We start from the raw sequence: 12,983 nt of genomic DNA, 5'->3' as shown, positions 1-12,983 counted from the left end.
TAATTATTCCTGAAATTAATTCGAGATTTTTTAAAACAAATTTTAAATGAAGTTGCACTAGCATTTCTTTATTGTTTTTTTTTTTTTTTAATTCTGGATTAAATAACAGATTATCATACTTTCTGGGATTTAGTGGTTGCCTCTCATTCGATTTAAAGCCCCCCTGCTCTCAGTGCGATTTCCATGTATTAGCAAAGGAGTCACAGTGTGTGTGCAGGGACTGTGTGTGTGCATGTCCCCTGCCCAGCCTTCTTATCCCAGCACAGAGCCAGGCTGGATGCAGCTCTCTGGGGGTGATTGATGGGCAGAGCTATGCCATATCATTGTCTGGACTGTGTGCAGGGCAGAGGGATTGATGCTGGGGATTCTGTCCCTTTAAAGCTCTTCCTTAGCTATGAGCTCTGACGAGCTGATTCTCAGCTCAGAACAGAGACAGTCACTGCATGGTGTACTGAGTGCTGGAGACCTACTGACTGTGAGAGTGGCCCCTGTTAAACAAGCAGAAACAGTCACTGCATGGTGTGCTGAGATCTGCTGGCTGTGAGAGTGTCTCCTGTCACACTGACTAGCAGAGACAGTCATTGCATGGAATACTGAGTGCAGGAGAACTGCTGCCTGTGAGACTGTCCCATTAGACAAGCAGAGACAGTCATTGCATGGAGTACTGACTGCAGGCAGGAGAGCTACCGGCTGGAGACTGTCCCCTTCACCCTGGTAAGCAGAGACACCCTCATTTTTGGATTGCTCTCCTAGGACCTCTTGGACCCCTTTTACCATCAGTTGTGGCTGCAGGTTCTCCTCTTTTATCCCGGCTCAGGATACCAGGACCACTTTATCCATAGGATACTTTGGACAGTCCCTAGGAAGCCGGATTCACATCGATTAAATCCCCGGTCCAGGAGGACCTCTTTATATGCTGTGAGGATACTAGGGTCCATGATGGGTCTCTCTTCTCCCAGGATCTAGAAAAAGTCTTTACCATCCCCAGGATACTCTGTCTGAGGAGGACCCTTGTCTGGACAGGTCTTCAAACATCCCCGTGAGCCCAGGGTCTAAGGCTGAAGTTTGTATCAGAGGTCCACAACTAGCTTACCTCCATCCTACTTACCCCATCCAACCTGCCACCATCCAGCCACCCCCTGGTCTGCTGCTCTGGATTTGGCTCTGTAAGGGGATGTGTGTAATACAGGGATTTGGAAGGGGATGTGTATAATAGAAGGGGCACAGAGTGAGTTAAACACCTGGAAGTAGAGGGGGGACAGCAGAGCTCGGAGGTAAGCTCCCATCAGATCTCACCCGGCGAGCCCCTGGATTGCCCACCATGACTTCTGCCAGGCTGTTCGGGTGTCTCCTGCTTCTGCTCATCTGCGGTAAGTCGATCTCCTAACCTTTGCATGGTGGCACACGGACTGGCAGAGTCCTGGCATCTCACTGACATGGGGCTGTGTTCTTTGTTCATACACATGGGTATAATGCTGGTATCCTGCTGTGCTCTCTCTGTAAGCATTGGGCATAACGAGTGAGGTCTATATACACACTGGCACAGTACGGGCAATGCCCTGGGAATATATAGAATGGCATATTACTGGCAGTGCCCTGGGAACATATAGAATGGCATACTACTGGCAGTGCCCTGGGAATGGACAGACAGGCATATTACAGACAGTGCCCTGGGAATATATTAAGTGGCATATTACTGGCAGTGCCCTGGGAATATATAGAATGGCATACTACTGGCAGTGCCAGGGTACACACATACTGGCATATTTCATACACCATGCTGTACTCTGCATTTCCTACTGGTGCTGCCCTGAAATCGCAACACACTGGCATGATATATTAGTCGCTATGCGATCAGTATACACAAACAGGCATACTGACATACTGCTCTGTACTCACACATTGGCATATTGTTGGCACGATGTTCTGATGTTGGCACAGTGTTCACCTGTGTTTATACAGTTTGCACAGAAATAATATTGGTCTTATCCCTTGTGCCAACACATGTTCTTATTGTCAGCACAATGTCTGTATAAACACATTGGCATGTTACTGGCACAGTGTATAAACACATTGGCATGTTAATGGCACAGTGTTCTATAAAAACACATTGGCATGTTACTGGCACAGTGTCTGTATAAACATATTCGCATGTTATTGGCACAGAGTATAAACACATTGGCATGTTACTGGCACAGTGTCTATATAACATATTGGCATGATACTGGCACATTGTCTATATAAACAAATTGGCATGTTAATGGCACAGTGTCTATGAAAGACATTTGCATAGTACTGGCACAGTGTCTATATAACACATTGGCATGTTACTGGCACCGTGTCTATACAACACATTGGCATGTTACTGGCACCGTGTCTATATAACACACTGGCAAGTTACTGGCAAAGTGTCTATATAATACATGGGCATTTAACTGGCACAATGTTTATATAACACGCTGGCATATTACTGGCACAGTGTCTATATAACACATTGGCATAGTACTGGCACAGTGTCTATATAATACATTGGCATATTACTGACACAGTTTCTATATAACACATTGGCATATTACTGGCACAGTGTCTATATAACACATTGGCATATTACTGGCACAGTGTCTATATAACACATTGGCATATTACTGGCACAGTGTCTATATAACACATTGGCATAGTACTGGCACAGTGTCTATATAACACATTGGCATATTACTGACACAGTTTCTATATAACACATTGGCATAGTACTGGCACAGTGTCTATATAACACATTGGAATGTAACTGGCACACTATCTATATAATACATTGGCATGTTACTGGCACAGTGTCTATATAACACACTGGCATGTTACTGGCACAGTGTCTATATAACACATTGGAATGTAACTGGCACACTATCTATATAATACATTGGCATGTTACTGGCACAGTGTCTATATAACACACTGGCATGTTACTGGCAAAGTGTCTATATAACACACTGGCATGTTACTGGCAAAGTGTCTATATAACACACTGGCATGTTACTGGCAAAGTGTCTATATAATACACTGGCATGTTACTGGCACAGTGTCTATATAACACATTGGCATGTTACTGGCACAGTGTCTATATAACACATTGGCATGTTACTGGCACAGTGTATATATAACACACTGGCATGTTACTGGCACAGTGCTGCTATTGTCTCACACTGTATACTGGAGTAATATTTTTCTGTGCTTTGCATGTTACAACATATTCAAACACAGACACGATTTAATTGGCACGTTGTTGCCTTTTTAGAACGTTGGCAAGTAACTGGCACGATGCTTTCCTTTATTCACAGATATTTGAATATTTCTGATAGATGTTGTAATGACCTGATTAGAAGTAAAATGTTACGATTGCTGATTGCTTCCATCCGTATTTTATTTATTTAACTGGTCCTATGCTCTGTAATGTACCTCGGTATATTACTGGAATACCTACACATGAGGATATTGCTGGCAAGGCTCTATACCTACACATTAGTATATACCTACACATGAGTATATTGCTGGCAAGACTCTATACCTACACATGAGTATATTGCTGGCAGTGTGTGCCAAATCTACAGGTGAGTATATTGCTCGCAGTGTGCTCTGCGCCTACAGAAGTAAATTGCTGGCAGTGTGTGATATCTCTACATGTGCGTATATTGCTGCCACTGTACTCTGCACTGAGACATGAGTATATTACTACAAATGGTAATATTACTGACTCTGTGCTATCTACCAACACATTGGTATATTACTGGCACTGTACTGTGTACCTATACATGGATTACTGCCAATTTGTTTTGTGCCTACACATCGATATATTGCTTGCACTGTGCTATGTACCAACACATCGATATATTGCTTGCACTGTGCTATGTACCAACACATCGATATATTGCTTGCACTGTGCTATGTACCAACACATCGATATATTGCTGGCACTGTGCTATGTACCAACACATCGATATATTGCTTGCACTGTGCTATGTACCAACACATCGATATATTGCTGGCATTGTATTCTGTGGCTGCACATGGGTATGTTACTGACACTGTACTCTGTACCTGTACATGGGTTATTACTGACAGTGTACCCTACAGTAACCATACATGGGATACTACTGGCACTGTTCTGCCTTCTGTAATTACACTCATTGGTATATGACTGGCAATGTGCTCTATACCAACACATGGGATATTACTGACAGTGTACTCTGTACCTACACATGGTATATTACTGACATTGTACACATGGTATATTACTGGCAATGTGCTCTGTACCTACACATTGGTATATTACTGACAGTGCACTCTGTACCTACACATGGGATATTACTGACAGTGTACCCTGTACCTACACATGGGATATTACTGACAGTGTACCCTGTACCTACATATGGGATATTACTGGCAGTGTACTATGTACCTATATATGGGATATTACTGACAGTGCACTCTGTACCTACATATGGGATATTACTGGCAGTGTACTCTGTACCTACACATGGGATATTACTGGCAGTGTACTATGTATCGACACTTGAGATATTACTGGCAGTGTACTCTGTACCTACACATGAGATATTACTGGCAGTGTACTCTGTACCTATACATGGGATATTACTGACAGTGCACTCTGTACCTACATATGGGATATTACTGGCAGTGTAATATGTATCGACACATGAGATATTACTGGCAGTGTACTCTGTACCTACACATGAGATATTACTGGCAGTGTACTCTGTACCTACACATGAGATATTACTGGCAGTGTACTCTGTACCTACACATGAGCTATTACTGGCAGTGTACTCTGTACCTACACATGGGATATTACTGGCACTGCTCTGCTTTCTGTAATTACACTCATTGGTTATTACTGGCGCATGCATATTGCTGGGGCTCTACTGTATGTACTGGCATGTTACTTACTCGGAGCTGCCTCTGTACCCACACACAGGCATATCATTGGCAATGTGCTGCCCTCTGCATTGACACACGGGCACACTGATGGCAGAGGCACCGGGAGCGTGGTGAATGTATACACGCTGACATTTCAGGACTCTGCTTCACACATTGGTTTTGCTGGCACTATGCTGCCCCACACAGGTACAAAATGTTGAAGGACGAGCAGTGGATGTACACAGGGGCTGGCATTGTGTTGGCAGAGTGGAGGGTGACAGTATATACAGCACACAGCCTTCCCCCTTGCTGACTTGGTGCTGGAGACAATATTAATGGTTCAATCAGAGGCTGGACCTAGAGGACACAGATATGTTGGCATAGAGCTGGCAATGCACTGTGGCACCCATCTAATCACATGCACAAACGGATAAGCAGTGATTTAGCATTGCCCTGTTGTGTGGTATGGCAAACTCAGTTTCCCTGGCATTGTGCTGGCACAGATATAAATAGCTAACATACTGCCACTTATTAACCTTACAGGGTGGCACTGTGGATACCTGTCCATGTCTGGCCCTGCACGTTCTGCTAACAATATACAGGTTTAGCAGTACTGCCTTGACATTGTACAAGGTGGCACTGTGGATACCTGTCCATGGCTGGCACTACATGTTCTGCTAATAATACACAGGTTTAGAAGTACTGCCTTGGCATTGTAGAAGGTGGCACTGTGGATACCTGTCCATGGCTGGCACTACACGTTCTGCTAATAATACACAGGTTTAGCAGTACTGTCTTGGCATTGTAGAAGGTGGCACTGTGGGTACCTGTCCGTGGCTGGCACTACATGTTCTGCTAATAATACACAGGTTTAGAAGTACTGCCTTGGCATTGTAGAAGGTGGCACTGTGGATACCTGTCCACGCACGTTCTGCTAATAATACACACTGTGGATACCTGTCCATGGCTGGCACTACACATTCTGCTAATAATACACACTGTGGATACCTGTCCATGGCTGGCACTACACATTCTGCTAATAATACACAGGTTTAGCAGTACTGCCTTGGCATTGTAGAAGGTGGCACTGTGGATACCTGTCCACGCACATTCTGCTAATAATACACAGGTTTAGAAGTACTGTCTTGGCATTGTAGAAGGTGGCACTGTGGATACCTGTCCATGGCTGGCACTACACATTCTGCTAATAATACACAGGTTTAGCAGTACTGTCTTGGCATTGTACAAGGTGGCACTGTAATCCCAGGAACACACACAGTGTTAGCATGACATCTAATACTACAGGCACACATTTCTAGCACACAACAATGTTCTAGGTGTAGTGAGTGTCTAACCTGGATTTCCTTATTTTTTCTGATCATTTGTGTTTCTTGATAAACTGCTTGCTTTGTAGAAGTGATGGCTGACCCAAGCTCCCCAGCTTTGCCTAAACTACATTCCCCATGATGATCATCCAGTGTATGTCTCGCGGGCATTATAGGAAATGTAGTTTTCACACAGCTGGAGTGCTATGGATAACTGTCTTCCCAGAAATGTATAACTCCTGTCTCTGGAACTCAAAGGGTTAAGTTCAAACCTTAATATGCTATGATGATACTGGTTACATTGATACACTGCTTGTGATACATTGCTACTGGTTACAATGTTACACTGCATGAGATAGATTGCTACTGGTTACATTGTTACAATGCATCTATAGGTTGTTACTGGTTACATTGTTACACTGCATGTGATAGATTGTTACTGGTTACATTGTTACACTGCATCTGATAGATTGTTACTGGTTACAGTGTTACAATGCATCTATAGGATGTTACTGGTTACATTGTTACACTGCATGTGATAGATTGTTACTGGTTACAGTGTTACACTACATCTGATAGATTGTTACTGGTTACATTGTTACACTGCATCTGATAGATTGTTACTGGTTACAGTGTTACTACATCTGATAGATTGTTACTGGTTACATTGTTACACTGCATCTGATACATTGTTACTGGTTACATTGTTACACTGCATCTGATACATTGTTACTGGTTACATTGTTACACTGTGTCTGCTAGATTGTTACTGGTTACATTGTTACACTGCATGAGATAGATTGTTACTGGTTACATTGTTACACTGCATCTGATAGATTGTTACTGGTTACATTGTTACACTGTGTGAGATAGATTGTTACTGGTTACATTGTTACACGGCATCTGATACATTGTTACTGGTTACAATGTTACACTGTATCTGATAGATTGTTACTGGTTACATTGTTACACTGCATCTGATAGATTGTTACTGGTTACATTGTTACACTGCATCTGATAGATTGTTACTGGTTACATTGTTACACTGCATCTGATACATTGTTACTGGTTACATTGTTACACTGTGTGAGAGATTGTTACTGGTTACATTGTTACACGGCATCTGATACATTGTTACTGGTTACAATGTTACACTGTGTCTGATAGATTGTTACTGGTTACATTGTTACACTGCATCTGATAGATTGTTACTGGTTACATTGTTACATTGCATCAGATAGATTGTTACTGGTTACATTGTTACACTGTGTCTGCTAGATTGTTACTGGTTACATTGTTACACTGCATGAGATAGATTGTTACTGGTTACAGTGTTACACTACATCTGATAGATTGTTACTGGTTACATTGTTACACTGCATCTGATAGATTGTTACTGGTTACATTGTTACACCGCATCTGATTACATTGTTACTGGTTTCATTGTTACACTGCATCTGATACATTGTTACTGGATACATTGTTACACCACATCTGATTACATTGTTACTGGTTTCATTGTTACACTGCATCTGATACATTGTTACTGGTTACATTGTTACACTGCGTGAGATAGATTGTTACTGGTTACATTGTTACACTGCATCTGATAGGTTGTTACTGGTTACATTGTTACACTGCATGAGATAGATTGTTACTGGTTACATTGTTACACTGCGTGAGATAGATTGTTACTGGTTACATTGTTACAATGCATCTGATAGGTTGTTACTGGTTACATTGTTACACTGCATGAGATAGATTGTTACTGGTTACATTGTTACACGGCATCTGATACATTGTTACAGGTTACATTGTTACAATGCATCAGATAGATTGCTACTGGTTACATTGTTACACCGCATCTGATTACATTGTTACTGGTTTCATTGTTACACTGCATCTGATACATTGTTACTGGTTACATTGTTACACTGCATGAGATAGATTGTTTCTGGTTACAATGTTACACTGCATTAGATAGATTGTTACTGGTTTCATTGTTACACTGCATCTGATACATTGTTACTGGTTACATTGTTACACTGCATCAGATAGATTGTTACTGGTTAAATTTTTACACTGCATGAGATAGATTGTTACTGGTTCCAATGTTACACTGCATCTGATACATTGTTACTGGTTACATTGTTACACTGCATCTGATAGATTGTTACTGGTTACATTGTTACACTGCATTTGATACATTGTTACTGGTTACATTGTTACACTGCATCAGATAGATTGTTACTGGTTACATTGTCACAGTGCATCTGATAGGTTGTTACTGGTTACATTGTTACACTGCATGAGATAGATTGTTTCTGGTTACATTGTTACATGGCATCTGATACATTGTTACTGGTTACATTGTTACAATGCATCAGATAGATTGTTACTGGTTACATTGTTACACAGCATCTGATACATTGTTACTGGTTACATTGTTACACTGCATCTGATAGATTGTTACTGGTTACATTGTTACACCGCATCTGATTACATTGTTACTGGTTTAATTGTTACACTGCATCTGATACATTGTTACTGGTTACATTGTTACACTGCATGAGATAGATTGTTACTGGTTACATTGTTACAATGCATGAGATAGATTGTTACTGGTTACATTGTTATGCTGCATCTGATACAATGTAAATTATTACAATGTTACACTACATCTGATACATTGTTACTGGTTACATTGTTACACTGCATCCGATAGATTGTTACTGGTTACATTGTTACACTGTATCTGATAGATTGTTACTGGTTACATTGTTACACTGCATCAGATAGATTGTTACTGGTTACATTGTTACACTGCATCAGATAGATTGTTACTGGTTACATTGTTACACTGCATCAGATAGATTGTTACTGGTTATATTGTTACACTGCATCTGATAGATTGTTACTGGTTACAATGTTACACTGCATCTGATAGATTGTTACTGGTTACAATGTTACACTGCATCTGATAGATTGTTTCTGGTTACATTGTTACATTGCGTCTGATACATTGTTACTTGTTACATTGTTACACTGCATGACATAGATTGTTACTGGTTACAATGTTACACATTAACTGACAGATTGTTACTGGTTACATTGTTACACTGCATCTGATAGATTGTTTCTGGTTACATTGTTACACTGCATCTGATAGATTGTTACTGGTTATATTGTTACACTGCATCTGATAGATTGTTTCTGGTTACATTGTTACACTGCATCTGATAGATTCTTACTGTTTACATTGTTACACATTAACTGATACATTATTGCTGGTTGCATTGTCACACTGTAGTTAATACATTGTTACTGGTTGCATTGTTATATTCATCTTACACATTGTTATTGTTTGCATTGTTTCTCTAAATTTGATACATTGTTACTGGTTACATTGTTACCGCAGCCCTATATTCACATGATCACTTTTTTGGATATCAGACATCTAGATTACTTGTTTCATTCTTTTGACTTTCCTTTAAAGTGAGATTAACCTGGCTCGGTTGCTGTGCTTTGTAATTGGAACTTCAAAGGTTGCATTGTGGGTGGCTCTCATTACTATATCCGGTATTGTCTTGTGATTTTTTGTGCCTTAAAGGGTTTATTCACTAAACTGTCATTTGGGGCAATTTGAAAACTTGCAAAAAAAAATAAATCATAGCAGAACCTAGGTTAAAAGCTGTGACTATGGACCAGTTGGAGATTTTTTCCAAATCAACAATTGTGGCCTACATTTTGCAGTGCATTTTCAATTCTGTTTAGTGAATAAACCCTGTGTGTTTGCATGTACATTTGTGTGTGTGTGTTTGCTTGTTCTGTGGGTGCAAGTGCATGCATGTGCGTGTGTTAAAATAATTTATTTTAATTATCTCTTTGTATTCATTTCCTTGACTGTATGTGTCTGTATGGGCGCCTCGTTTTTTCTCTGTTTTTTCTCTGTTTTTGAGTGTGATATCTTACAGTGCTCTTGTATCTCTTTTGTTTCATTATAGTGTCTATGTGAAAGTGCATGCATGTCAATCTGCTCCTCTATGCCTTTTATTTTTTTACTAGGCCTCTGTGCACATTGTGTGCAAGGTCTGTACCCTGCGTACGTCTCTGTGGGATATTTTGTTACTGGTCATTTATATCTTATTTCATACTTTTTTCTTTCTTTTTCACTTATTACTTTCTTTTCATGTTTCTATAGCTGTCTCTCTTTAAATTGTGTTTTATCTTAGTTTTGTTTGTATATATACAATCTCTATGTGATATTGTGTTATTGTCTCTTATTTCTGAACTGTGTTTGGTGTTTCTTGAGCGGTCTCTCTTTTTCTGTGTCTGCATGTCTGTTTGTGTACCCACTCCATGGTTGTTTTAATTTACTACTGTTCTTCTTGTATTCTTGTAATGTGTTTCCAGTTTCTAAAGTTGCCTGTGTGTGTGTGTGTGTCCATATGTGTGTGGGTCTCTCTTTAACCCCATGTTTGTTGTCTGTGTGTACCTGGTGTGTTCACCTCTCATATGTGTTTGTCTGTGTGTTCTCTGCTCACAGAGCTGTCCTATTTTCTGTCTCCTACTTTCTTCCCTGGGTCTCACAGCCTCTATTCCCCCTCTCCTCTGCACTTTGCTGTCTAATCATTTTTACAGTAGATGAGATTACTCAAGCAACACATTACTAAATTCACAATCTACTTAACAGCCATTTTCGCTGTAAGTATAAAATGACTATTAAAAACAAATGGACAGTACCTTCAAAGTACAGACACCAGCTTAATTCATTACAGGGAAATCTGAACAATTCAGACTGTTTGCAAACTCATTGAAGGAATTTATTTACTTTTTGTATTAACATATCTTAGTACCTTGTATATTTAAATGGATTTATTCACAATGAGTTGATTTATTTAGCAAGATTTATTCATTGTTGTATAATAGCTTACTCAAGAATGAATGGATAATGTACTAATGGAATGTTAAATTACTCTAATTCTGTATTTAATAACATTTCAACACAAAAGCCACAAGGATGGCAAAAGTATTTGATCCCCTGCTGATTTTGAACATTTGCCCACTGACAAAGAAATGATCAGTCTATAATTTTAATCGTAGGTGTATTTTAACAGTGAGAGACAGAATAGCAAAAAAAAAAAAAAAAAATCCAGAAAAGCACAAAGTTATAAATGGATTTGTATGTCAATGAGTGAAATATGTATTTGACCCCTTCAACTTAGTACTTGGTGGCAAAACCCAGTAGGCAATAACAGAGGTCAGACGTTTCTTGTAGTTGACCACCAGGTTTGAACACATGTCAGGAGGGATTTTGTCCCACTCCTCTTTGCCAATCCTCTCCAAGTCATTAAGGTTTCGAGACTGATGTTTGTCAACCTTAACCTCCAGCTCTCTCCACAGATTTTCTATGGGATTAAGGTCTGGAGACTGGCTAGGCCACTCCAGGACCTTAATGTGCTACTTCTTGAGCCACTCCTGTGTTGCATTGGCTGTGTGTTTTGGGTCATTGTCATGCTGGAATACCCATCCATGACCCATTTTAAATCCCCTGGCTGAGGGAAGTAGGTCCTCACCCAAAATTTGATGGTACATGGCCCCGTCCATCATCCCTTTAATGCGGTGCAGTTGACCCGTCCTCTTAGCAGAAAAACACCCCCAAAGCATAATGTTTCCACCTCCATGTTTGACGGTGGGGATGGTGTTCTTGGTGTCATAGGCAGCATTCCTCCTCCTCCAAACACGGCGAGTTAAGATGATGCCAAAGAGCCCAATTTTGGACTCATCTGACCACAACACTTTCACCCAGTTCATTCAGATGTTCATTGGCAAACTTCAGACGGGCCTGTATATGTGCTTTCTTGAGCAGGGGGACCTTGCGGTCACTGCAGAATTTCAGTCCTTTACGGCGTAGTGTGTTACCAATTGTTTTCTTGGTGACTATGGTCCCAGCTGCCTTGTAATCATTTACAAGATCCGCCTGGGTAGTTCTAGGCTGATTCCTTACCGTTCACATGATCATTGAAATTTTACTAAGTGAGATCTTGCATGGAGCACCAGACCGAGGGAGACTGACAGTTATTTTGTGTTTCTTCCATTTGTGAATATTCATACCAACTGTTGTCACCTTCTCATGAGGCTGCTTGGCGATGGTCTTGTTTTGGTCTACACTCTAGTCCAGCCTTGTGTAGGTCTACAATCTTGTCCCTTACATCCTTGGACAGCTCTTTGGTCTTGGCCATGGTGGAGAGTTTGGAATTTGATTCATTGATTGCTTCTGTGGACAGGTATCTTTTATACAGGTAACAAGTTGAGATTAGGAGCACTCCCTTTAAGAGAGTACTCCTCATCTAAGCTCGTTACCTTTATAAAATAGACACCTGGAAGCCAGAAACCATGCTGATTGATAGAGGATTAAAATACGTATTTCATTCATTGACATGCAAATCAATTTATTACTTTTTTGACATGCGTTTTTCTGGATTTTTTGTTATTGTTATTCTGTCTCTCACTGTTAAAATACACCTACCACTAAAATTATAGACTGATCTATTCTTTGTCAGCGGACAAATCTTCAAAATCAAAAACTTTTTTTTTCACTCCCTGTATATATTTAGAGGTTAATGAGGGACTGAAAAACTTAAATGTAGGCTAAACAATCCAAAAGAAATGTTGTATAATAAGTGAGACAATGTCACTTTTTAGTTGTTTTTATAATTCTGTGGGTGT

The 12,983-nt window shown here is 40.3% G+C and overlaps 1 protein-coding gene across 1 annotated transcript in view; it reads left to right on the top strand.

The window, feature by feature from the left end:
• Positions 1-223: 223 nt before the first annotated feature.
• The window catches only part of GFRA4 (GDNF family receptor alpha 4), a 426,992-nt gene continuing 414,232 nt past the window's right edge, over positions 224-12,983 (top strand). The window contains exon 1 of the mRNA XM_063457596.1: positions 224-1,370. Within this exon, the coding sequence (XP_063313666.1) occupies positions 1,322-1,370 (49 nt within the window). The 5' untranslated portion in view covers positions 224-1,321. The remainder of the gene's footprint in view (positions 1,371-12,983) is intronic.

Source organism: Pelobates fuscus, chromosome 6 (assembly GCF_036172605.1).
Source record: "Pelobates fuscus isolate aPelFus1 chromosome 6, aPelFus1.pri, whole genome shotgun sequence".
NCBI classification, from domain to species: domain Eukaryota; kingdom Metazoa; phylum Chordata; class Amphibia; order Anura; family Pelobatidae; genus Pelobates; species Pelobates fuscus.
This window is presented reverse-complemented; position numbering and strand designations above follow the sequence as displayed.